At 52.7% G+C, this 26,541-nt stretch overlaps 1 protein-coding gene across 2 annotated transcripts in view; it reads left to right on the forward strand.

Moving 5' to 3' along the window:
- Positions 1-625: 625 nt before the first annotated feature.
- Positions 626-26,541, forward strand: part of Rasa3 (RAS p21 protein activator 3) — a 110,710-nt gene continuing 84,794 nt past the window's right edge. The window contains exon 1 of one of the 2 annotated variants that reach the window (XM_006981280.4): positions 626-858. In XM_006981280.4, coding sequence (XP_006981342.1) covers positions 804-858 — 55 coding nt within the window. In that variant the 5' untranslated portion in view covers positions 626-803. Of the gene's footprint in view, positions 859-1,844; positions 2,068-26,541 lie in introns of those variants that run through there. The other variant, XM_042262965.2, reaches the window with a different exon arrangement.

The raw sequence follows: 26,541 nt of genomic DNA on the forward strand, positions 1-26,541 counted from the left end.
GAAGGATCAGGATAGGACCTCAGAGAGGTCTTATGGCTGCAGAGAGCCAACCACCCCAAAGTTGGATGGATACCAATCAAATTGCCAGTAAGCACCAGGTTTGAAGGTCCCGGGGTGCCAAACTCAAGGCCCACGTAGGGGCTGCACCAGGGGGCAAGCAGGATCTTCCAGCTAGGCGCGGGGTCCACACGGACCTCACGTTGGATGCGCATCACCGTCTGATTTCTTCAGCGCGATCGGCAGGTGTCACTTCTCTTAGGTGCTGAAGCTGGGGCCAGAGGAAATCTTTTCCTCTCATCCCTTTGGCTTGAATATAACCTTTTAAAATTTTAAGCGCGAGTCGGTCTCGCGGAAGTTGGTGGTTAAAACACAGGACAGTACTCACGACCCTCTCTTTGTCCCCGGTCCGAGGAGACCAGATCAGCGGGGATCAGGAGAACATAAACCGCTAAACCCCGAGTCCCTTCCGATCCCGCCTCAGAGTCGGACTCCGCCCCTTTACAGATCCGACCAAAGGGACGCAGAGTTTCACAGTAGGCGGAGTCGTGCGGCCCCGCCCCGTGCGGAGCCCTAGCCAATGAAGATCGGGGGTCTGGCAGAGGAAGGCGCCCACCGCCCCGCCCCCGAGCTCTGCCAATGGACGGGCGCGAGGCGGTGCACCCGAGCAGAGCGCGGACCGCAGCGCGCGGGGCTCCGGGGGCATCCGCCGCTCGGCTCCGTCTGCCGGCCTTGTCCGCCTGTCTTGTCCTCCTCCTGCGGCCGCGCTGCCGGGCCCTCGCGCCTTGGCGAGGTCGACAAGCAGCATGGCGGTGGAGGAAGAGGGGCTGCGGGTCTTCCAGAGCGTGAGGATCAAGATCGGTGAGGACCGCGGTGGCGTGGGCAGCTCCCCAGACCCCTGCTCCTGGTATCCGGCCCGGCTGGACCAGCTACTCGTGCTTCCCCGCCCAGACGGCCCGGTTCTCCGTGGCACTGCGGGGGAGGCGGGACCTGCACCAGGGGGGCGTCTGTTTGTGTGCGTGAGCGCGCGTGGCTGTCTGCGTGTGTCCGTGTGCGCAGGACCGTTCCCGGACCGCTCCGGGTCTCGGGCGCCTGAGTTTACATGCACGAGCACACGCGGTTCCGTCCCGGTGCTCCCACTTCAGGGGTCAGGGCTACTGATGTTAGTCTCCGGGTGTCCCCTTCCCAGTTGTGCGCAGGAACTTCCTTCCCAAGGAGGGGGCGCCCCTTCACCCTTTCTGCTGTGCGGTGCTGCTGCTGCAGGCTTCGAGGCCGTGCGCGCGCGACTGGGTGTCTGCGCGCTGCAGGCGTGGTGATGGAGCTGCCAGCACCTCCCCCTCCTTTCATTGAGAACTGGCCGTGGGAGCTGTGGCCGGCAGGCCTGGCATTCAGGCTGCGCTCGGCTGTTCCGGACTTTGGCAGCAACGCTGGGGGCAGGGAGTGAAGTAGAACTGGGGTGATCTGGAAAGGACTTCCTGATTTTTTTTTTTTTAACCTGAAAAATTTGCTTTTCCCAGTTGCCTTTTTAAAAAAAAATCTTGTGAGTGATGTGTGAGTCCACTTCCTAACAGTGGTTTACCGAAGTGACCGTTACACATCGAACCATTAACGCACTGGGCAAGGGCCAATTTTCTGGAAGGAATTCTGGGTCCTAGCGCGCTGTGCCTGTAGTCTTTCCCCTCTGAACTGCGTTCCACATACTGGCCTGTTCCCATGTGAAAAGGCCCCTAGTGGGTGGCAGCAGCCACAGTCTAGTGTCAGTTGTCGGTGACATTCGATGCTGTCTGAAGAATGCCCGCTACGCGCAATCAGCGTGTTGCTTCCTGTCCGCTTTATTTTGATTTTGAATCATCGCCGAGACAGTTTGATCTTTGGTTCAGAAGCACTGCGGATACCATGTGGTGCCTGGGCTCCCAGAGGGCATGGGAGGGATTTCTCTTGCTTTTGTGCCTGGAATCGCTGTCAGTTTCAATCTGAGGAATGGGGTCGCTTCTGTCCGCTGTGCGGCAAAGAGCCCTTGCGAGAGGGTGGCCAGGCTTCAGTTTCTTTCAACCGAGACCATCTCACCAAGTGAGTCCACCGGGCTCCAGGGGTACTGAGCCCCTCCACTCGAGGAGAGCAAGGGGGTTGGTCTTGTTGTGGAATACTGTTAGGGGAGAATCCAGGCCTTCAGGTCAGCAGGGAACAAGGGTCCAAGACCTTCCTGTTCGGGCCAGTGTGGCTAGCTCAGCTACTGTGCACAGGGAAGGGTTTCAGTTCTCATCAAACAAAGAGGATTTCTCTTCCAGAAGGACACAGGAAGACAACAGGGAAGGGAAGTCTCTGATACCCAAAACACAGCCTAACCAGTATGCCAGCGTAGGGTCTTCGCTGGAGGAGCCGTGGTGGGAACAAGTCACAAGGTCTCCTCTGTTGATACATTTCGAATAAGGGTGTGATTGGAGCCTTCATTGCCTCTGATTACATTGGGGGCTGGGCAACACTCACAGGTTCAGGATGGCGGCAGTGAGGTTGGGTAGAGATACCCAAGCTCCAACTGCCTGCCCCCTCCCTCCCTAAATGTGCTCTGTCTCCAAGAGGCTTGTCTTTCTCAAAGGTCCTTACCCATAGGACTCATCAAGAGGGGTGCCCGTGTGCTCTCTGGGTGGAGTATGCACACAGCTCTGCATGTAGACCCTGCCTCCTGCGTCCGAGCACACGGGTGGGCGTGTTGTGTTAGCCCTTTGGAGCCCAGAAAACAGCTGTGGCAACTGGTTTGGGTTTGATGTTGCGTAGCTGCCCTGCGTGTCTGATACCACTGGGGTCCCCAGGGAAATCCCATCAAACTAAATAGGACTCCTCGCAAGGTGGGTGGTATGCTGGGCTCCCGGTGTGCTGGGCTCCCCGTGTGCTGGGCTCCCTGTGTGCTGGGCTTCTGGGTTTCCTTTTGCAGTTCTTGGTCTGTGGTCAGTTCACTCTGTGATTAACATCTGCCTGAGTGTCAGTGGCTGTGACATTGTAGTTGACTTGAGGGCACCACAGTTGACCCGTCCTGCCCCCCTGTTTGTCTGTCTCTGTCTCTCTCACTTTCACACACACACACACACACACACACACACACACACACACACACACACACACGTCACTCCTCTGAGCCTTGTCTCCAGGCACTGTGGCTTCCAGCAAGCCTGCTGGTGCCTGGCAGGGTGACCTAGAGGAGCCTCTTTCTTGTCACAGCCATTTCCCCATCTGAATAAAGCAAGAGCTCATGTGGGCTACATCCGGTGGGAGTGCGCGAGGCTGTGGTCTGTCCTAGTCAACGCCCTCCCCCACCCGGAGAAGGAAAGAGAGACAGCTTCCCCTCAAATCACACAGATAAACACCATCACCACTGCTGTAAGAACGTAGGGAAGGGGCCAACGCTGTGAGGCTTGGCCTCCACTTGGTTTTAGAGCACGGGATAGTATTGGTTTCATCAGAAATGAATCTCTCTGTTCTTCCTCTTTCTCATTCCGTCTACACTTTGCTTGTACAGAAGAAAAAGCCACAAAAAAAGTAAAGTATCTTAATTAAAAAAAGAGTATTTTTTTTTTTTAAATCCCGTCTTGAAGAATCTGTTGCTTCTCCATTTAAAAGTTGCATGGTTGTTTGGATGTGTTCCTCTGTGCACTTAGAATCTTAAGTGTCGGTGGTAACAATTACTGCTTTGTTACAGCCATCTTCAGGCATCACATGTGACTGACCCACGCTTCCTTGAGGCGGCTGTATTGAGGAAGTGTGTAGCCCAGCTCTCTGGAGTCGATGCTGGCTGGTGATTGGGCGGATCGCTGTGGCCAGAGCTCATCTGCCCAGCTATTTTGGGCCTGACTGTTCCCTGCGGTTGCAATATAGCTTTACTTCCCAGTCAAGTTTTCCTTTTGCATAATATTTATTACTTGTTTTTAAAAGTGCTCTCTGGATAGAAATGTTGAGTGTTCTAGAAGTAATTATCATCTGTCGATTAATAAATAAAAATTCAAAATTCTGGCTTTGCATTCCCAGACCAGAGATGTTCTCTTGCGCTGTTATGACTTTCTTCCTTTTCTTTCTGCTGTGGTCTCTGTTGAACTCCCCAGGTCCCCAGGAAGGCAGGCTCTGCTTCCTGAGTTCCCACTGGGCTCTTGGTGACTCTAGTCCTTCCGCCTGGATGTCACGGCAGCCACTCTGCATCCTCGCTGAGGCTCTGTGCTCTCGCTCTACGGTTAGAATGTGGTTATGGAGAAGTGTAGTGTCCAACAGAGCATACAATGGTAGCTCCTCCCATCTCGCAGGACTGGGCTGCTGTGGACCAAGGCTGGTTTCTCGCTTACAGTTCTCCCCCTTGCCTCTCTGGTGACAACAAAATCTCACCAGAATCAGGAGGAATCAGTGAAAGGAGGATGAGCAAGAGTGCAGGATGGGGTCAAATAGGGGTGTGAGCCGGCCTGGCTGCCCAACCCCGAGTCAGCAGCAGTTGACAAAGCCCCAGATTAAGGGCTGGAAGCTCAGTTAGCCCATTGAGTAAAGTTGCTATCTCCACTGGCCACAGCATGTTGACACCAGGGTTGCTGTGGGTCACACAGCAGGCCATGGACCTGCAGGGGGCGGTTATGCTTTATGGGTTAACATAGTTGTCATGGGCTGGCCAAGGCTGGATTCAGAGAGAAGAGGTGTTTTGTGAGTCATGGCAATAGCCTTTGTGATACAGTAGCTTCTGGGCCCGAGTTTAAGAAGATGCCGTGTGGGCCAAATGTGGTCCTTGGCATGGGAGATTTTAGATTCTCTTGAGCTCTCTCATGCTAAAATTAACTTGGGTATTCCATTAACCGAGCTCAGCTCAGCTGGCTGGGCTATTTTTAGCTGCCCAGGACTAATGTGCAGATCTAGGCTGTACCTGTGGAAGCTTGGAAAGCTCAGGGTTGGACTGCTTCGTCTGCTGATCCAGGTGCCGCCTGCTGGCATGCTGGGTTGGCCATGCCTATGGTGGGCAGAGATCTCAAGTGAGGGGTTTGTTTGTGCACATTATTGTCTCATTAATTTTTTTTTTTTTTTGTTTTGTTTTGTTTTTTGAGACAGGGTTTCTCTGTGAGGTTTTGGAGCCTGTCCTGGATCTCGCTCTGTAGCCCACGCTGGCCTCGAACTCACAGAGATCCCCCTGGCTCTGCTTCCCAAGTGCTGGGACTAAAGGTGTGTGCCACCATTGTCACCACTACCACCCGGCTGTCTCATTGATTTTAAAGATTTTATTTTACTAGTAATTTTACGTGTGTGTGTGTGTGTGTGTGTGTGTGTGTGTGTGTGTGTGAACACATATTAGTACCATACCTGCCGAGGCCAGAAGAGGGTACTGGAGTCCCTAGAGATGGCATTGTAGGCAGTTGTGAACTGCTCAGCTGTGCTGGAAATTGAACGCAGGTCCTCTGGAAGAGCAGCAAGTACATTTAACCTCTGAGTCTATATCATTAATTTTAATTTCTCACATGATGTCCATGAAGGGTAACCATATATATATATAATATATATATATACACATATATATATAATATACATACACACACACACACACACACACACACACATATATATATATATATATATATATATATATATATATATATATATATATATAAACATAGCTGGCCTGTGTGGCCCTGGACATTTCCCATCAGTTCGCAAGGGCTTTTACTTCCCCCATGATCTTAGATTTGCATGGCGGCTGGCAGGCTAGAGGAGAGCTTTGGAGGGAGCAGGCAGCTGATGCTAACTAAGGAGGCTGAACAGGGCACTGGTCCGTGCTTGCAGACAGCAGGGCTATGCTGACTTCAGTGCCGGCTGAGCGGGCTGACACTCACTGACAAGCAGGTGCAGGGCCGGGAACTGAGAGGAGCTCTAAGTCTGAGCAAGGGGATCAGCCTGAGGTTAGACTTCCATGAAGTAGCCCCAAAGTGCTGTGTGGCAGCCGCTCCTGAAAGGCAGAAAATATTTTGATTGGACTCCCCGAAGCTGATTGTGTATCTGAATGTATAAGCCATACACACACATACACACACCGAGGAGCTGACTGCAGCTGACCTAGGGCAAGAGACAGTGTGTTTTAAGTGTGGGTATGAAAATATTTAGCAAATAAATAAATAAATAAAAAAATAAAAAATGGATTTTGCAAATGGCCTTAGGAGGTCCAGGTGGCTGAATGACCTTGGAAGGTGGGCTGGCTGGTCTTTAGGACCAGAGCCCCAGACAGTCAATGAGGAGAGGAGGTGGATGTTCCATTCTTGGAACAGAAACTCAAGATAGGGTGGTGGTTGGTTCTTGATAACTCTGCAGTTTTAGTAGATGAACTCTGGCCTTGGTCTCATTTACCTAAGTGGAAAGTGATGCTTCTGTTGACCCAGTGATTGCAGATGCACCCAGCACTGGGTCTTCGCCGACAGAGACAATGCTTCCAGTACAATTTAAAACATTTGGTTCTGTTAACTTGTACAAATTAGTGTTCCACCCAAGCTGTGCATCAATCAGAGAGGGCTGAACTTTGACTAGTGGATAGGGGTTGAAGTCTGAAGAGAGATGGCTTTGGCTCTGCCCTTGGAGAGAGGATTCCATGGATCCATGGATCCCGATGTGTCGCCCCCCCCCCCCCCCCCCCCCCCCCCCCGCCCGCCTCAGATATTGTGAGGGAGGCATCACTGGTTGTGCATACAACTTTGGGCACAGATGATTTGGCCTGGAGCTTCCAACTTCGTGAATAGATGGGCCTCCCTGTAGGGCAGAAAGCCTGTGTAGGTAGGTCGTGTCAAGACTCAGATATATGACTTGTAGGTGTTGGTTGGCTTCTGGAAGGCACAAGTGATGTCTAGTTATGCATGTTGGCCTGGGAGGGACCTCATGGGTCACAGCTGGTCTTCTGTGGGTGCCTGTCAAGGTATGCTGGTCTATCCTGTCAAGGTCTGCACCAGGTACAGAAGAGGAGCCACCTGCACAGCTGGACTCTTCCTGCTCTGACCAGATGGTGATCTTGTACAGGAGTGCCTTCTGCACTGCCCCATAGCCCACAGTTCAATGAACCAATAACAGAAAAGTGAAGTAAATGCTGGTTGAAAGGGTGATCGATCGCATCATGGAGTGTCCACAGAGGGACCAGGGACGCTGTCTCGGGGCCATTATGCACTGCATGAGACCTGGACTGTGTCCTTGGGTTCTGCTCTGGGCTTTCCCTTACTGAGAAGAGGCTACATGGAATGACCCCACAGCAGTTCAGCTCCTCTCAGGGCTAAGATGGTCAGTCAGGCTTCTCTTTGGTGTCTTGTGAAGAAAAGAATTCCCTTTCATATCTGAAAGCGGTTCAGATCAGTGGTTCAGCTTGCCAAAGCCATGCTTTCTTCTCCAGGTGGGTTTTCCTGGCGCGAAGCAGCAACTCTCCAGCCGGAGAGGGTGAATCTAGGTTCCGAGTCAACTCTTAGGGTTTGCTTCCATGCTGGGCTATGCTCACCTTGGCACTCCCAAACAGCACCAGTGCCAGCCACTGCTCTTAGAGCTGATAGAGCAGCTGAGGATACATTGATACCTGTGGAGGGTGGTTATGGTCCTGACAGGTATTTCTCACTTTTCATCCAAAGCTCGGAGAAGCAAGGTGGCCTCCTACTAAGTTGTTCTGTGACGTGTCTGCCTCTCAGGGCCCAGGAGTCTTCATGATTGGCAAGGATGGTCCTTGTGGACTTGTCCTCCAGATAGAATGACCAGCCTCTGAATGAGTGCCCTTCCTTCTCAGTACATTTTAAAAGCAGCCTTCGTGGGACTAGTCCACGGAGCACACCCAGCTCTGACCAGCGCTGGTATCACCAGGCAGCGTGGAATAGAGAGAGCTGAGGAGTCAGTGTCAGGGGTGACCATTTGCAAACCCTGTCCCAGCTCAGCGACATCTTGTCAGGTGAAACCTTCAGACCAGCATTATAAAATATGACAGCCTGGAGATGCTGCTCTCCTCTCAACCTTGGCCTCCAGGGTACTTGATCTCTCTGTCTTACAAACTCCTCTCAGGAGGGACGAGACTCACTCTCTCCCGCTGGATAGTCGCTGCCTCATGCCAGGAAAACCCACCTGGAGAAGAAAGCATGGCTTTGGCAAGCAGAAAGTGGGTTCAGTTTCAGTGTGGGGACGTATCTCGGCCCTAAGACCCAGAGCCTCTGGGCATCTGCTTTGTTTTGGCTCTGGCTAACTTGGGATTTTCCAAGGCTGGGGTCAGACTGGGGCACGGGGCTATTAGCATCCAGGAACATGAGGCACTTCCGGAAAATTCATCTGTGTGCAAGCCCCAAAGGCCCTGGCCAGCCTGCCCTCTTGTCTAGAGTCTGGGATGAGTGCTCTGAAGGGGTTGGGTTTCCCATGGCCTTTGGGGTGAGGGCTGAGCGGGGGAATTCCAGACCCACAGATATACAGATGGCATACTTAGCCTTCTTGGGAAGCCTTGCTGGCCCGAGGCCCTCGATGTAGGCAGGCTGCTGCAGGAGGGAATTCTGGGAAAGCTCAACCACCACAGAGCCTAGAGAGGACACTACCTCTTGTCCCAGTGGCCGATCTCCAAGACTCTGCTGCTGGATTCAGAGGTTGTGCCAGATTTTCATCTGTGCAGCTGCCTCAGCCGGCTCCCTGAAGAGAGGATGCATTCCTGCTACCCAGTCCTTGAGCCTGGCCCTAGACCGGGCACAGGAAGAAGGAAGCAGGCTGCCGGCCTCAAGCCCGAAGGGGCACTGAAGATAATTCCTGAGTGTCAAGGCTATCTCCCAGTAGTGGTCATGAGAGCCGTCAAGTTGTTGACCTAAGAACACACAATAGGGTATTTCCTCCACCGTGGAAAGCTGAGTTCTAAGGGCTGGAACTGTGCCCTACGCTTGTCTGGACTGCTGGGGGTCTGACACTGGCCACCACTGCCGCTTCCTGAGGCGTGAGGTAGGGAGAGAGAACTGACCTGCACCCATGAGGCCAGCATTCAGGTTAAGTCAAGGGCCATTCTCTTTTTTATGAGGCGTCCACTTCTTGTGATATGGTTAGGAGCTCATTTACACATGCACACGTGTGTGTGTGTGTGTGTGTGTGTGTGTGTGTGTGTGTGTGTGTGTGTGTACACGCTGGGGCCACTGGCAGGGTGGAGCTTCATGCCCCAGCATGCACAGTGTAGCAATTGTGTTGAGGCTTGGGGTTCTACACTTTCCAGGATTCGTAACAACAGGAACGGGTCACTCCTGGCATTGTGAGATTTGCCAAGTTTAAATTAGTCCAGATTTTCACAAAGTCCTATACTTCTCCTGTCACCTGCATATGGGTGGGGCTTTGTCACCTGGGGTCCAGGAACCCTTCAGACAACTTACCTCCTGCTACCATGGCTTTGGTACTCGGGTGCACCTGCCCTTCCATTCCCACGCTGTAGGATATTTCCCACAATTGTTTTGGATTTTTAATGTATTTTATATTTGCGTAACACCCTCATGGTCTTAGGCCTGCAGTTTAGAGTTCTTCTCCTGCCATTTCTTCTGTTTGTTTCTGACCTGTTTTCCCAGGCAGCAGCCAAGGCCCAGTCTCCTAAGCTGTGTGCTCAGGAAGCCATAATGATTCCCAGGTGAGGGTAGAGCAATCCTGAATGAATCCGTATCTGTGGGAAGGAAGCCATGGGCAGGTGCCGGAGCTTGAATTCAGTAGGTAAGAGGGACCAGGGACCCTAGGCAGGTACGAGCCATAGACTGCTAATGAGAAGCATGAAACAGATGCTTGCAGATCACTGTTTGGATAGTAATTTGGGGAGGGTCCACGGGTAGTTTCTACCTGCAGCTTGTTCCGGGCAGAGTTGGTGCAAAGCCCTGTGCCCGGTGGACTTTTGCCAGAGGGTGAATGAAGCCCTGCCGGGAGGATGCCCAGCCTCTTTGAGCTGTGCTGACTGCCCAGCCCTCCGGCTCTTCCTGGGATGCAGTTCCAGTTCCCTTGAGGAGTCCTGGAGGCTGCATCTGAGACATTAGTGTGGCTGCCCAGCTCCCCAGCTGGTCCCATCCGTCTGGAATCTGTGACATTCCTTTTGCTGTTCATCATTTCCTGCCGGCGGCGGCGGCGGCACCGCGTTGAGTGTTTAGAGAGAGAGAGGTTCTGAGTATTGGAACCCAAGAATGTGTTTATGCATGGCCTGAGTGGAAACCAAGGGTCACATGGAGAGAAAAAAAAAAGTCTTTCACTGTTTTTGCCGAGTGTCTTGATTTCAAATTTTGTTTCATGAAGTGTGTTTCATGACGCCTGCCGGGAAAACTTGGTCTCCTTTGCTGTTCCCTCGCTGAGCCCCGGGATGTAATTTTCTCCAGAGGGCTAGAGGGACCGGGTCACGAGGGTTCGGCAGGCCGAGAGCTCCCATGGGGTCTTCTGCCCCGAGGCAAACACAACTTGCTTACTCCTTGTGATTGCCATTTTTACCATCAGTGGTGTTGTTCATCCCCCAGCCTCAGCTCCCACTCCATGGAGGCCACCCACCTCAGGGCTGGCTACACCATCTCTCTAGCTACACTGCACCTCGTGGGGTTGTGGGCATAAGGATGGTCGGCTGCAGATGTGTTGCCGCTGGGTGAGGGGCTGGAGGCTGATAGGGTGTCGGGCTGGAGGCAGATCAGCTGCACTAGTTTGGAATATGATGGGCAGGATTGGAGTTGTAACTCTGTATGTTTGGATTCTGGTGTGTTTCAGAGTGGCTGGCTGCCTGGGGAACGCAGGGTAGGTGTTACCCAGGGGCTGCTACTCAGGGGCTGCACACAGGTATCATGTTTTGGGATGCGTCTTCTCCTTCCTAAGATGCCTTCTCAGTTCCCTGGTCCTTGCCCTTTTACCAGAGTGGACATCGAGGAGAGGGTTCAGAGGGAGGCCGTGTGTGTGTGTGTGTGTGTGTGTGTGTGTGTGTGTGTGTGTGTGTGTGTGTGTGTGTGTGGCTACCCACCAGCCCCACAGCTCCCCAGAGTTTTGAGTGATAGTAGGAAATATTAGACAGAAGGATTAGAGTGTGGAGATAAACAGAAAATAAAGGATAACCTCAAGACGGCCTGGAACCTATTCCAACGGGCCCTGTCTCTGCCCTAGGGTATTTATAGAAATGCCAAGGGGTGGAGCAAAAGACCTCCTCCCCCAGCACAGCCAAGTGCAGACCATCTCAGACACCTGCACTCAGGCCCGTGGTCCAATCGTCCTCTCTATGCAGACCTGCTGGGTAAAGCCACGAGGAACCCGAAAACGGGCTCCCACACAAGTGGGCCCGGGAGAAGGTTTACCCAGGACCTTGGCCTCCCTGGTCATGAGCTGATGTAGAGGTAGGACCCCATCACCACCCCCCCTTGCTGGCTCTAAGGGGCCTTGTTACCCCCAGATTTGCTACACACGGCCGAGAAAGCTATGGTTTCTGTCGGGTCTGACTGAAACCCCGGGGGGAGAGGCTGTGTGGTGTCCTGTTTATGTGTGGTCTTCAGCACCTGCCACCTTCTTCCCGAACTGAGAGCAGGTCGGCCCAGTGCACAGCAGAATCGATGCTGCCCCTCTGCCTGGGTCTGCCATCCCAGAGTCTGGAAGGAAGCGTATGCAGAGGGCAGGTCTCTCTGGTGCAGAGGTTTTATCAGGCAATTTTGTGTCCCCCCCCACCCCCCAACCAAGGGTCATTTGGCGATAGCTGGGTTGTTTGTTACATGGTGGATGCAAGCCATGGGCATCCATGGGGCATGGGGTGCAAGCCATGGGCATCCATGGGGCATGGGGTGCAAGCCATGGGCATCCATGGGGTGTGGGGTGCAAGCCATGGGCATCCATGGGGCGTGGGGTGCAAGCCATGGGCGTCCATGGGGCGTGGGGTGCAAGCCATGGGCATCCATGGGGCGTGGGGTGCAAGCCATGGGCATCCATGGGGCGTGGGGTGCAAGCCATGGGCATCCATGAGGCATGGGGTGCAAGCCATGGGCATCCATGAGGCGTGGAGTGCAAGCCATGGGCATCCATGGGGCGTGGGGTGCATGCAAGCCATGGGCATCCATGGGGCATGGGGTGCATGCAAGCCATGGGCATCCATGGGGCGTGGGGTGCAAGCCATGGGCATCCATGGGGCGTGGGGTGCTGAGGTGGAGCCCTTGTTGGATGACATTCTTGAGTGGCATGTTGGGAGGAGGAGTGGCTATGGGGATTTTGTTGAACACTTGTGGACACCGAGAATGTGTCAGACTCAGGTCCCCTCTTCTCTTCAGGAAATAGAATAATATCACATTACTGTCCGTCGTATTTTGGGAGCAGGGAGCAAAGGTCTCTTTGTACATCTGCTGGAGGAAAGACCCCAGAGCTGTGTGCTGTGTGACTGCCGCATCACAGTCTTGGGTGCGGATCCAGGGGGTAGGGGCACTTGCAGTTCACCGGCTGGGCGCCCGTCACACCGTTACGTGAATTTTCTGTGCCTTGGTTTCATGGGCAACGAGAATGGTAACGGCCCCTTCCTAGTAGTGTCAAGGATTGGATAGTGTGTGAAGTGCCCGTTCCGCGTGGGCACAGAATAAGTCGAGCCCGATGTCATCGTTCCCTTCTGGCTTTTTATCTCACCCAGGAGTGATGTGGGGGTTGGTGAGCCAAAGGCTGGGCTGGGTGTGACCGGCAGAAAAACCTCATAAGACTACGGCGTTTGCCTGATGAGTGGGCACCACGGGCGGAGTCGGGCTGGGAGGGCAGGAATTTGTGGGACCCCTGTAAACCAGAGCCCACGCCGCCTGCCACGCGAAGGCCGTGTGCCCTGCATTAACTGACAGTGTTCAGATGAGTGTGCTCCGGTCTACCATGACATGCTCACCATGTTGTGGTGCCGTGCCTGTGTAGAGTCTTTATACCATGTCTGCTGCGGGGCAGCAGCACCAGGGTGTGGAGTGTTGTACATCAAGGCCGCCTTCCCAGAAGCTGTGACTGGGCCCCCTGCCACTGGTGATAAACAGTTGGTACAGGATCCCAAAGTTGAACGGAGCGCTTGAGTGTGGTTGCAGGTAGCCCGAAGCCACTCAGCATAGTCGTTGGCTCTGTGCTATTATTTCCCGGACTGTCCGGTGGCCGTCTCCGCTACGCAGGCCACCGTGACAGCAGATGCAATGTGTCGTGGTAAGAGTGTTGAATGTCCCTGAGGGCCTGTGCATCAGAGGCTTCATCTCCAGGTTGATGCTGTGGGAGGAAAGATCTTTGGGCGGTGGGGCATGCTGCAGTCCTGGGGCCCTTCTTGTCCATTCTTGGTTATGAGGTAAGCCGCTTTACTTTCTCCACACCATCCACCCGTGGTGTGCTAACCCTCGCCTCGAATGCAGCCTCCTGTGGCAGGAGCCTCCAGGGCCGAGTGAAAGCCGACCTCTCTGTAAGGTGATGAGCACAGGGGATACATCTTCAGTTTATTTTGCAGAGTATAGGAGGGCTCCCACGTTGGGCCCAGCTTAGAGCAGACCCTGCGTACCGTATAGCCCACGTGTGGACGGGCAAGGTCAGGTTCAGCGCCTGGGTCCCAGTGTTTTCCTCCGAGTTCCTTGCTCGCTTTCTCTTAAGATGCGTTCATTTGCTCGCACCCAGCAAAGCTGACTGGGATGGCTCCACCAGGGTGCCCAGGAACTCTCCTCCACAGTGGCACAAAGGAACAGGTACCTCACTGCTCACAGGCAGGAACACAGTGCCCTCCCCACCTACAGCGAGGGCCTCAGGGGATCTGAAGGGACTCTGGATTGCTAGACCTTGGCTCTGTGCACCCATGAGGCAGCCTGTCCCTGGAACTAGTCCTGCTCGGGCCTGTAGCTGCCACGAGGGCTGGGTGACCTGCTGGTAACATTTCAACTCCAGAAATAACAGGAATCTCCCTGGCTTCCTTCTCATAACTCTTCTGGGGCACACTGGGCCACTTCATTGTTGATGTGTGTGGAAGTAGAGCCTCTGAGAAGTCAGCACTGGAGGAGTGTGGGAAGCAGGTCAGCCCCGTGTGGTTTTAAAGGCCACAAGAATCAACTATTATGTTTTTCAGAGTGAAATAAGGTCTGGGTTCATCGCATTCTTAGCAAGCAAATGGCTAGTTTTTTAATGGGTGGAGCTCATGCAGGCTCTCAGAGCTGGGAAATGCTGACTGTCCTGGCCCCCTCTTCTTACCCTCAAATGCGTAAGACCCATATGTCCCGTAGCGCTTTCCAAGATAGTTTTGGACGCCAGTCTAATAAAGGAAACGTCAGGAAATCCAGAATAGAAAGTTAGCACATGGCCAGAGGAAGTTCATTTTAAGCCCTATAGATAAGTTAGTGGTCTGACTCTCTAACAGTACCATACCAGTCAACTCGCTGAAGACAAGGGGTGTCTCCTTCACTCAGGGAACTGGGGGTCAGTGTCCACTGGGAACCTGGAAAAGCGGGTTAGGGGTTTTTGGTGCTTAATGAGCTAGTGAATGTCTGACATCATCTATTTCACAAGCTGAGTCTGGGTGTCCTGTTAGGCTTCTCTTATGGTCACTGGGAAGGAACTCAGCAGTGGTCTGCATTGTTTATGAACCTTTCTTTTCTTTATGAGCGGCAGCTTTCAGGGAAAGCCAGGGCAGCTTGCAGGGAAGCAGTGGCTGACGCGCTTGCCTCCCAGTCTGTCTGTCTGTCTCTGGTGCCCATGCAGGACCTCTCCAACCCCGGGGCTCCATGCACGGGTGTCCATGCTCCTTGGAAGCGGAGCGAACAGCCTTGCAGGAGAACACAAAGCAGGAAAACAGCCTGTGGTCATGGAGGTGTGTTGGTTCCGGATGAGTGGTCAGGGATCATTCATACTTTCATTCCTGCCTGCTGGATAACAGGGCCCTGTACCCTGTCAGGCTTCCCTCCTGTTGTACTGGGTCAGCCATTACCATGGCCTGGCCACTCTGTGGTCTTAAGGCTTCATGGCATCCCTGTGCACTCTCCAGTCCTTCTGTCTTACCCTGGGGCACTCTCCATCCCTCATTTCTTTGGAGTAAGAGGAGGGACCCACCCTATCCGTGCAATATCTACAAAGGACATGCTGTTCTGAGTTGCACTTGGAATCACCCCCAGATGACTCCGTGGCCCTCTAGAAACACATTTGTCAGTTCTAGCCTGTCCCAGATGCCGATTTGCTACAAGTGAGGTATTTGGAGAAGCTGTGTAGTTAGAGGCTATTTGGGACAGAAGGCAGTGTGCCCGTAGCTGAGAGTACTGAGCACTGGTGTGGCACTCTGAGAGACTGGATGTCCTGTGGGTGGGAGGTGGCATTTCCTCTGTGAAGGCATCAGCCAGCACAATTCAGTTTGTGGTCCAGCTGTGGCTGGCACCGGCAGGTGCTATTCCGATGGTTCCTGCAGCCCTGACAGTGGTGGCGTCAGTATGTATGCATGGTGAAGACATACTCTTGGCTTGTTGGTTTAACTACGTGTACAGGTCCAGGTCTACGCTAGAATCTCATCCTGTTGTCCATGTGGATTCGGGGCTCTCTGGGTAATCCCTTACCCTCCAGCCATCATAAGACCAATGCGAATGTGTTGAATTCAGGTGGTGATGCTCCTGTACCACCCTCACATGGCCGAGGAACCACTGTGAGCCCCACCTGTGTGGTCTGGGAACTGGGATGCTTGGAGCCTGTGGCGACTCAGCCTCGCTGCTGTAGCTCAAAGTAGCCAGACAGTGTGTCATGGGGTAAGTGTGACTGCGTGTCTGTGGAGCCTTATTTATGGACACTGACATTTGGGCTGCACATAATTGTCTTATGCTCTGAGATATCTTCTTGATAAAGTTATTTGGAAATCTAAAAGCCATGTCTGGAGAGATGGCTCAGTCAAAAAATTGCCTGCATAAAGATGAGTTCAGATCCCTGGCGCCTGGGTAACATCTAGGCACAGGAGAGTGAGCGACCTTGGAACACTCACTTCTCAGTGGGATATCTCTATCAAATCCCTCTCCTCATGGTGCAGGGAACTCTATGGAAGAGGAGCGGGGGAGAGTGTAAGAGCCATGAGGATAGAGGACATCAAGGAAGCAAAACCGTCTAGACACACCAGGACCGACGTGCATATGAACTCACAGAGACTGTGGCAGCGTGTACAGGGCCCGTACAGGCTAGACTAGACGGGGTCCCAGTGCTGAGAGGGGATGGAGACGCAAGCCCTCACCCTTAACCCAGAAACTATCTCCAGTTGCTAATCACCCACAAAGGAAAAATTAGTTTTCTCCGACGGAGTCTCACTGGGTACACAAACCACACTTAAGGGCAGGCTCATGCCCAGCAGATGGCCAACACAAAACGAACTCAGTGGTATTTTTGGTGGTGGTGGTGGTGATGGTGGTGGTGGTGGTGGTGGTGGTGGTGGTGGTGGTGGTGGTGGTGGTGGTGGTGTGTGACAATGCTTTGTCTGGACGCTTTCTTTTTTTTACCTTACAGATCTTTTGCTTCTCTATTATCATTTCCAATTTTGTTTTTATAGGTCTTCTGTGTGTGAGAATGTGTGTGTCTCATTGTATATGTTTCTTGTGCTTTTTCTTTGGCTCTTTTTTTCTATTTGCTTCTTTGTTATGTCTTTTTCTGGTTTGTTTTTATTTTATTTTATTTGTTTGGTTTTTCGAGACATGGTTTCTCTGTGTAGCTTTGAGCCTTTCCTGGAACTCGCTTTGGAGACCAGGCTGGCCTTGAACTCACAGAGATCCGCCTGGCTCTGCCTCCCGAGTGCTGGGATTAAAGGCGTGCGCCACTACTGCCCAGCTTGTTTTTATTTTATTATTACTTTAGATGCCTGTTTGTATTTTAATGAGAGAGAGAAAAAAAAGTATGGATTTGGGTGGGTGGGGAGGATCTGGGAGGAGTTGCGGAAGGGGAAAGTATAATCAGAATATATTGTGTGAAAAAAATATATTGTATATTCAATAAAAAGTAAATAAGATAAAGTAAAACCTGGGCATAGTAGGAGACAGCTGTAATCCAGTGCTGGATGAAGTGGGTGGGTAGGAAAGGAGGGCCTCTGGAGCTCACTGATTCCTCAGTCTGGTAGAATTGATGGGCTCCAGGTTCAGTGAGAGGCCCTGTCTCAAAAACTCAAGGAGAGCCGGGCGGCGGCGGCGGCGGCGGCGGTGGTGGTGGTGGTGGTGGTGGTGGTGGTGGCGGCGGCGGCGGCGGCGGCGGCGGCGGCGGCGGCGGCGGCGGCGGCGCACTCCTTTAATCCCAGCACTCGGGAGGCAGAGACAGGTGGATCGCTGTGAGTTCAAGGCCAGCCTGGGCTACAGAGAGAGAGATCCAGGAAAGACGCAAAGCTACACAGAGAAACCCTGTCTTGAAAAACAAAACAAAACAAACAAAACAAAACAAAAATAAATAAATAAATAAAATAAAATAAAAAATAGAGCGGACAGAGGAAGACACTAATGTTGACCTCAGTTCTCTACATGCATGCGCATACATGTTTACGGATACCCATCTGCATACATATGTATACCCACATGAATGTGTATCCTCCATACACATACACAAGCCAAAAAAATACATAAAAAGCCATTTTTATCTTGCATTGGCAAACAGAACAACTGGTTTGGGGCTTCAGTCCATCTTGCTGACCCCGAGCATTGGTGTCTCGATACAGGGCAGCGGGCAGCCCGAGAGCAGGGGTCCAGACCTCTAAGCTGCCCAGTCACCAGGTTCTCCAGGTTCTCTGCCTCTGGTCTCCCTTCTTTTAATGCTAGATTCGGACCTTTTCTTTTCCTTGACACACCGAGTTTTCTGTTTATAGAAGGAATGTTTCCCTTCAGTCCACATTCAGACCACAGCCAAGTGAGGCTGCTCAGTGTCTTGTGAGCATGAGAGGGTCTGGCTTGTGGCTTGTACCCTGCCCTGACCTAGGGCTTGGCCGAGTCAGAGCCTAAACTTTTTGAGGGAAAGTTCCATGCCCCTGTCCTTGTAAGCTCTGGGAGCTGGTTGCCCTTAGGGAAAGCAAAACTTGGAGAATCAGGGATTAGGGAAAGGCAGAGCCTGCTTCTGGGGACCCGACAACTCTCTGAAGTGTTTGGGTTGGAATTCTCGCTGCAGAAGTTTGTGAGCCAGAAGCACCAAGACTCTCTGGCCGGGGAGGAGGTGAGGCTGAAGAGCGGGGCATCCCTGGCGGAGGCGCTTTGCCACCGGGCTGGGAGCTGCTGCCATCCTGGGTGAGCTTCCTGCCAGTCACGGGTGTGTGAAGCCAGCACCCACTCCTTTGCTTTCACCTTTTAGGGGTGCATCACATGGTACTAATTTTTTTTTTTTCCTCCACGAGGCCAGTGTGCTTAGCAGTGCTCTGCTTGTGGGATACGGGTGGTTGTGAGCTAAAGTGATTGCACAACCGGCCCCGGCCTTCCCAGGGAGGACTGTTCCTCTTTAGTGCCCGAGTGAGCCGGTGCTCCTCCCCGAGTGAGCCGGTGCTCCTCCCCGAGTGAGCCGGTGCTCCTCCCCGAGTGAGCCGGTGCTCCTCCCCGAGTGAGCTGGTGCTCCTCCTGTGCAGGCCAGCGCTGGACACTCCCTCCCCGCTTGGCCTCTCCTCCCCTCGCTTTGTGCCGCTCACGGTGCAGGCTCTGTGGATGCTCGCAGTTCCGAAGGCTTCCGGCAGATGCGGGCACGTCTCTGTGAGGAGGCCCTGACAGGACTTCTTCCGTCGAGTGAGGGGCCTCAGGGACGACTCAAGGCCCCTTGCGTAGTATCAGAACTACTGCCCCCCCCCCACAGCCCCAATGCACAGTCCACTCCCCCAATTCCCCGGGCTGGGCTGGGACTGGCTGAGAACTTCTGGGGACCTGATGTAGGATCAGACGCGAAGGGGAAGCAGGGGAAGTTGGCAGAGGGTGTGTCTCTTCTCTTTCCTCGAGTCTCTACCCTGAACCCTCCCCAAATCCTGTACTACTCATGTCATTTGTGGGTTCCTGGCAACTGTTGGTCTGGGTCAGCGGTTCTCAGCCTTCCTAGAGCTGCGAACCCTTTAGTACCATTGTGGTGACCCCCCCCTCCCCAAGCATGATATTATGTTCATTGCGCCTTCGTAGCTGTAATTTTGCTACCGTTGGGATAGGGATGCAAATATTTTTGGAGATAGAGGTTTATTGAGGGGGGACATGACCCACAGGTTGAGAACCATCGGTCCAGGTCTTTGTGTGACTTTTACATGCGTGTGCGGAGCGGTGATGAGTGAGGTTGTATGATCACTGTAGAAAGTTTGGGGGAACCCGGAAAAGCAAAGTTAAAACGTGTGTAGCTGCGCTTCCACACCGGGGTGCCTCATGTGTAGGAACCCCCAAACACGCTTTCTTCTGGAGGGCTGGCCTTTGCCTGTGGGTGTCTGAGACCTGGAGCATGTTCACTGGGTGGTGTGAGCTCTATGGGGTCTGTCTTGCATAGTTTGAAGTTGACCCCATACAATATCCTCAGCCTGTGTTGAGGGGAGACCCTCTCATCTAAAAGCTCTCTAACGTCCTATGGCCTAGCCACACGTTGACTGTGTGTATGGCCAGCCCTAAAAATCATAGTTGGGAGGTCTGAAGGCCTTATTACTGTTGAGACGAGGACCTGCAAGCTTTGTTGGGTGGGCAAAGGATGAGTAAGACGTTGTTTTGGGGGATTCGGTTTTTGCTTTGACATACTGGCTGTGGGTTGTAAGAGCCGTTGGGGTTATCAACCTAGTTCTTTGTATCTCCATGTTCCCATACCCATAAAAAGGTGAAATAGGAGTTTCTAAGCCAGCCACGTGTCTGTTGGTTTTATCGTGTTATTCTCTGCCTAAGATGATAAGCGTGTGGAGTGTTGACTGAAATTGAGTTTTGAGACCTCTCTTGACGCTGATGTCTCTCTGATCCTGGGTCAGCAGGTGGGTAAGGGCCGTGTGCCAGTGGATGGTAACCCTTGGCTCCAATACTAGGATGTTGTTGGCAGGAGGCATGCACAGCCTGTGCCTGTCTGGCAACCTCCTTTTTTGGAACTCTGCTAGCCAAGGTGGGAAAGTGAATGGGACTAGGTTGTTCATTTCACATAGGCAGTATGTCCCTGGAGACTGGAGCAAGCAACCAGAATTGGTCCACTTTACTGGTAGGGAAACTGAGACTTGAAGCAGCTCCCATCCGTCCTTAGTGCTGGCTTCTATCTTGGGATGAATGCCCTGCAGCGAATACAGGCCTCTGTTTCTGAGGACCCAGGGCCATGTGGTCCTGTTGGAAAGGACAACTGTGATGTGCACCCTTCTCCGGTGGCCGCTGCAGATCTAGCCTGTCTACTGAAGCCTGTTAACTGCTACTGGCTGGCTCTGGCTTCTTCTGTCATAGGCTTTATGCCTTCTGAGCTGACTGGGTGCCATGGGAGGTGATGGGAGAGGAGACAGGTGCTGTTTTAACGAGGGCCCAGACTCTGCCTGAGGAGTGTATAACAAAATGTCAAGGGAACTGTCCAGAGTCTCACACTGGGTGTGGGGAAAGAGGAGGTGAGAGCAAGCATGTTCCACACTCTCCTCCAGCAGGCTGGAGGGTAGGAAGATCAGACTCCAGAGCTCGTGCAGCAGGCAAGATGCAGGAAAAACCCTTCTCCACCAGGAAGCCGTTGATGGAGCACTGTGTCTGGCTCCAGGGTGGTACGAGCCCAGGCTTAACCAGGGCATTGTCTTCTCGCACACACTGACTTCTCCACCTTCTGCCTTTCTCTCTGCCTGGGCTTGGTGGAATTTGGGGTCCCTAGTCAGGTTCTGGAGCCCAGCGAGGTCATTTGTGAGATACGATAGTGGAAGTCCGTACTGGGGATTTCCTGTGAGTACAGTTGATTTTAATTCATGGAAGATTGAGGTCAGCTGCTGGCTGGATAGTAAATGACAGTCTCCACCAACTAGAGGCTCCGGGTCTGGGAGCTAAAAATAGAACCGGTGGGGGAAAAGAACCATTTAGAAGAGGATTAAACTGAAGATGAAACTCCAGGGAGCAAAATTCAGGGTGAAATGGTTCTGTTGGCACAGAGCTGGAGAAAAATGGCTGCCCATGGGGTGCAGAGACTCTTAAAGACACGTCTCTAATCAGGCTGTGTGTAGTTAGGTAGAAACGATTACTTAGAATTGCAGTAAAGTGAAGACACTTTGAATTTTGGTTATTAGCTCTGCTTAAACTTTAAAGAAGAGAAATTACGAGGATGCTTTTGAAGAAAGATTTTATTTTGTGTATGTCGGTGCACTGTGTGAGTGCATTGCTCTTGGAGGCCAGAAGAAAGTATCAGATCTCCAGGAACTGGAGTTGCAGGTGGTTGTTAGTTACATCGTGGATGCTGGGCATCAACCTGGTCCTCTGGAAGAGCCAGCACTCCTAATGGTTGCGCCATCTTGTTGCCAGCCCCGTTCTTTGGGCTAGCACCTGTTCTGATTGGAAGTTGGGCTTTGGAACCAGAAGTCATGAAAGGTGACATGGTTCCTAGGAACCAGGTAGAAGACTCTGCATTCCGCAAACTGTCTTGGGATGCTCGTGTGGTCAGTTTTTCCCGTTGGTCCTAGGGGTCAGGCTTTCTGATGGGCAGAAAGTGATGCAGGAAGTGATGACCGCAGTGGGATTCAGAGCCAAGATGATGCCTCAGGAGGCATTTTAATTTCCCAGGAGAATGGAGTGGGTTTGATAAGTGGGGTGACTTCATTACCCACTCACCTTAAAAGGAATTGCGTTCTGGCTCACACTGTAGAAAACGTAAGTTCTGTACGATTCAAGGTGACTTGTGGGAAAAAAAATTGAAATAACAACACAGTTGGTAAGCCATCAGAGTGTCCTGATAGCCCCAGGACCACGGGAAAGTTCATGACCAGGAGAACAAACCAGAAAGCAGAACTGTGACTCAGGAACCTACCAACTGAGAAGAAAAAAAAATATATGAAAAAAAAGTACCTCTGCTGAGCACACAGTCTTTTCTCTTGTTATTCCATAGACAGTACTCACTTACAAAGCACGTATGTGGCTATTACAAGTCACCCAGAGAGATTTAAAATACAGATGAAGATGCTACATGTAAATTCTGCGCCATTTTCTATACGGGCCTTGAACATCCGTCTGGGGGGGGGCGGATACTGACTGGTCCCCACAGATGCTGAAAGTGATGCATATAAGCCTTTAAATGTCTATATGGCAAGATGTTAATGGCTGCAGAGTGCTTTGTTGTTTTTTTGTTTTGTTTTCGAGACAGGGTTTCTCTGTGTAGCTTTGCGTCTTTCCTGGAACTCACTCTGTAGCCCAGGCTGGCCTCGAACTCACAGAGATCCGCCTGCCTCTGCCTCCTGAGTGCTGGGATTAAAGGCGTGCGCCACCACCGCCGCCCGGCAATGACTGCAGACTGAAGTAGACCCTGACCCCCAGTGGCTTCTACAGAGCGACACCAAGGCTCAAAGGAACACAAAATACAGACTTGATGCTGTCGCCTTGCCCACCCAGCACTTTTGGAAACAAGCAGGGAGCTGTAGTTACAGCAGGGAACCACGGGCTTTCTCTACTCAGATCGATACCGTTTGAGGGCTCCAGGTAGTGAGCGTGTGAACTCTGCCCCAGGGCTCCACTGTATCTGTGTGTGGGCTCCTGTGTGCCTAGCCTGTACGGTGATGTGTGTAAGGGTTTTGGAGGTCAGTTCGTGATAGCCCTCCACAGGGACTGGCAGGTGTGTGGTCACAGCAGCCTCCAGCACGGACATGAGGCAGGAGCTGCTGGAGAGATGAACAGAGCAGTCAGGGTAAAAGCCTAGTGATGGCTTTTTCAATATGGTTGAAGGGTGGGGAGCTACTTCAGTATCGTGGGATAAAACGTCACTAAAAGTAGGCTGGGCATGGTGGTGCACACCTTTAATCCCAGCACGGGGGTGGGGGTGGTGGGGGTGGTGGGGGGGTGGTGGAGAGGCAGGCGGATCTCTCTAAACTCAAGGCTAGCCTGGTCTACATACATAGCAAGTTCCAGGCCAACCAACGATACATAGTGAGAGCCTGTCTCAAAACAAACAAGTTCAGAGCGCCTCTCCTGTTCCTAAATGCATTCGCTTCTTGTATGGCTGTGTGTTCAGAGAGAAGGGGACCCGGATCCACACCACGTGACTTGCTTGGCCATCTAGGTGTGGGACTAGGTGGAGGGAGCAGAGCAGATTCCCTACTGAGGCCTATGTGATACATATACATATCTATAGAATATATATTATATAATAACATATATTTTATTAAAACACACACACACACACACATATATATAGTTTTCAAATGTAGGAAAATGGTTTTTGAAAGATTTAATTTTGGACACGCACGACCTTCTCTGGGCTGCCGCTGCGGGAGCAAATGTGAATCCTGCCCAGTGGGTCTGTGGTAGTGTGGGTTCCCTGTCAGGAGACCGGACTGTGTGTAATTCTTCCTCGCATTTGTGCCAAGGCCTGTGGCATCTGGGTTTCCAGCAGCAGTGGGTCTCCTTGCTCGACCCAGCCGTCAGCATGGCACAGAGTGGGCGCAGGCGGCGGGCGTACCCAGAGTGATTACAGACTGGGACCTGTCCCAGTTCCCTGCCCCTTGTGGAGAACCACACATCCAAGCTTGCGTCAGCCCCGCCCCTCCTGGGTTCTTGGTGATGGCTTTAGAGTAGGAGGCAACAGTAAAATTAGACTTTGGTTTTCTTTCCTTATTCATTGCCGGGGGCAAGATTGCTGGTGATCGGATTTCACGTGTGTGTTCCGCTTGGACGGGTCCTCAGCCCGTGTGCCCCAATGTCAGAAACCCCACCCAAACAGTGCATCTGACTGGAGCGGCAATCACAGAGCCCCACGTGGGTTTGCGCTAGGTCCTCTGCATACATGCTGTGGTTGCTTAGCTTGGGATGTCTGTGAGACTCATAACGGTGGGAGTGGGGGTGTCTCTGATTCTGTTGCCCGTGCTTGGGCCCTTTTTCCTCCTACTGGGTTGCCTTGCCCAGCCTTGATAGGAGGGTTCGTGCCTAGTCTTTTTGCATCTTGTTATGCCGTGTTCAGTTGATATCCTCAAGAGGTCTGCTCTTTTCTGAAGAGAAATGGAGGAGCAATGGAGCTGGGGGAGAGGGGAGGTGGTGAGGGGGCATGGAGGGGAGAGGGGAGGCTGCAGTTGGGATGCATTGTATGAGAGAAGGATAAAAAACCAGTGGTTCTTACAGAAGAGTGGCCTGTGAGCCCTCCCTGTGGCTTCAGCTTCCTAGATAGACCATAAGGTTTCCTCTCTGCTGCAGTTAGCACCCATGCATGTAAGTCCTCATCCTGCCCCAGAGCCCCAGGGTGATAGCTCTGTGCACCACCCAGGACTAACTCACAGGCTGCTTTAGGCTTTCCTGAGACCTAGGGATTCGAGAATGGTCCCAGTGAGAACTCAGGGGGTTCTGGCAGCAAAGACACCTGGACCTGTCATCCTCGGTCACCGCTGGGCTCCCTTGTCGGTCATATGGGTTGGTGATAAAAGACTGAGCCCAGCAGCACAGAGGAAGCTGCCAGTGAGGAGCCCGTTCTCGGGAGCCTGGCTTTCAGGCCGCTGGATGAATCGAAGCCCCGTGAGGGGAGCCATGCTGGCAGGTCCAGCCCCATCTCAGGGACAGTGAATCCTGGGCAGTGCTAGCCGCGACCTGATTCCCAGAGGCCATGTCGTATCAGGGGAGAAGGTGAGAAAACACTTCCTCGTCTGTCTCAGAGCTGGCACGGGGGCCAGAGTCTGCCAAGGCAGAACTGTGCAGAAACGCAAGCTCTGGCTCCAACTCACTCCTTGTTTCCCCCTTAGACTGGCTGTGGTGACAAGCTCACAGTTTCTTGTCAGCCCTTAAAGGACACGTGTTAAAGAGGCCCCGTAGAAGTGAATTAATGTTCTGAATATTCTTTAGAAATAATACACCAAAGTTCTGAATGATTTTGAATGAAGTGTTTATGATAGAAAACAGCTTATTAGGGGAAACAGAAGCCATGAACTGTTCTACTACGGAGGCCCCCTTCAAGGGACAGAAGGGGCAGGGCCATGGAGGAGCCTGACCCTGGACTGATTTCCAGTCCTCTAGAGAGGGATGGTCTGGGGGCTGGTATAGGGCATTGCTAGCATGTTCGAAGCCCTGTGTTAACCTCAAGCATTACGTAGACCAAGTGTGGTGGCTCCTGCCTGTAATCTGTGCTCTGGGAGGTAGAGGCAGGAGCATCAGGAGCAAGGTCACCCCCAGCTCTGTAGATCCAGTTGCCAGCAGCCCGGGATACATGAGACCCTATCTCGACAAAAGCAGGGCGGGAAGCTGGGGAGATAAAACACTTGGCACACAAGCACGAGGACCCAGCTTCAATTCCCAGAGCCACATACAAAGTTGAGCACAGTGGCTTGTGCTTGTAATTCCAGCTTTGGGGAGGCAGAGACAAGCAGATCCCTAGGGACCACCAGTCAGCCACCCTAGCCTGATCGAGGAGCCCCAGGTCCCAGTGATGGCTTCTGAGGAGCAACACCTGCTGAGACTGACCTTTAGCCTCCACAGGCATGCCGTGTGTGTGTGTGTGTGTGTGTGTGTGTGTGTGTGTGTGTGTGTGTGTGTGTGTGTGTGTGCTGGTGTCCTTGCTGGAGCTCGGCTAGCGGGTCACCAAGGACTGATCTGTTGACTGAACCAGAGGATTGTCTAAGGTCATTCACGACTTTGACCCTTCAGCAGTTACCACTTGGCTCTGGAGATGTTCAAGTGGGTGTTTGATCAGAAATGCTCGGTCTAAGGAAGTGATATCAGAGGTACAGCTGCTCTGTGCGGGAGCTGTGAGGGCTGAGTCAAAGGTGGCAGTGGCCGCTTGCTGAGGGAACTCAGAGACCAAGCCGGTTCTGGTTCTGGTGGATGCCCAGCGAAGCCCTGCTGGAGGATAGGGCTTACACACAGGGCCACGAGGTGGCTGGAGGTGTCAGCAAGAGGGAAGGGTGTGTCCAGAAGTGGCTGCAGATGGGAGTGTGTGCAGGAACGTCAGGGAAAAAAATCTGCATCAGCCTGGGCACAGGTGGGCAGGCACCGGTTGGGGCTTCCATGGTGGCTGGGATCGTGTTGACTGGAGGCAGCAGAGAGAGCCCTTGCCTGCCTTTCAGGAAGGAGAGGAGACATCTCGAGGGTGACAAGCCCTCTCATGAGTCAGTGAGCTATACACATGCTAGGAGAATGGGAGTGGGCAGAGGACCTGGGGTGTGGGCTTATTGGGTGCAACAATTCTTCCTGTTTAGGGACCAGGTTATTCCGGGTGGGGATGGCCACATAGAAGTAAAGGAGACTCTCGTCTGGGAGATGGGGTGCAGGCCGGGAGCTGAATAGTGGGCATCAAGCCACGTCAAGGGTCTGGCAAGAAGTAGATGACACTGAGTGGGAAGAACAGTTCATAGATGTCATCTGAGGCAGGAGGATGGCCCAGATCTGGCATCCTGTAGTGCCACGAGAAAAAAAATGACTGGGGCACAGGCATGAGATATGGCGGTCACTCTCAGGCAGGAAGTCTGGATGCTCAGGAAGTTTGTCCAGGAGTCTGGCACTTGTCGGGTGTCTGTGATATCTGATG

Source organism: Peromyscus maniculatus, chromosome 17 (assembly GCF_049852395.1).
Source record: "Peromyscus maniculatus bairdii isolate BWxNUB_F1_BW_parent chromosome 17, HU_Pman_BW_mat_3.1, whole genome shotgun sequence".
Taxonomy (NCBI): Eukaryota; Metazoa; Chordata; class Mammalia; order Rodentia; family Cricetidae; genus Peromyscus; species Peromyscus maniculatus.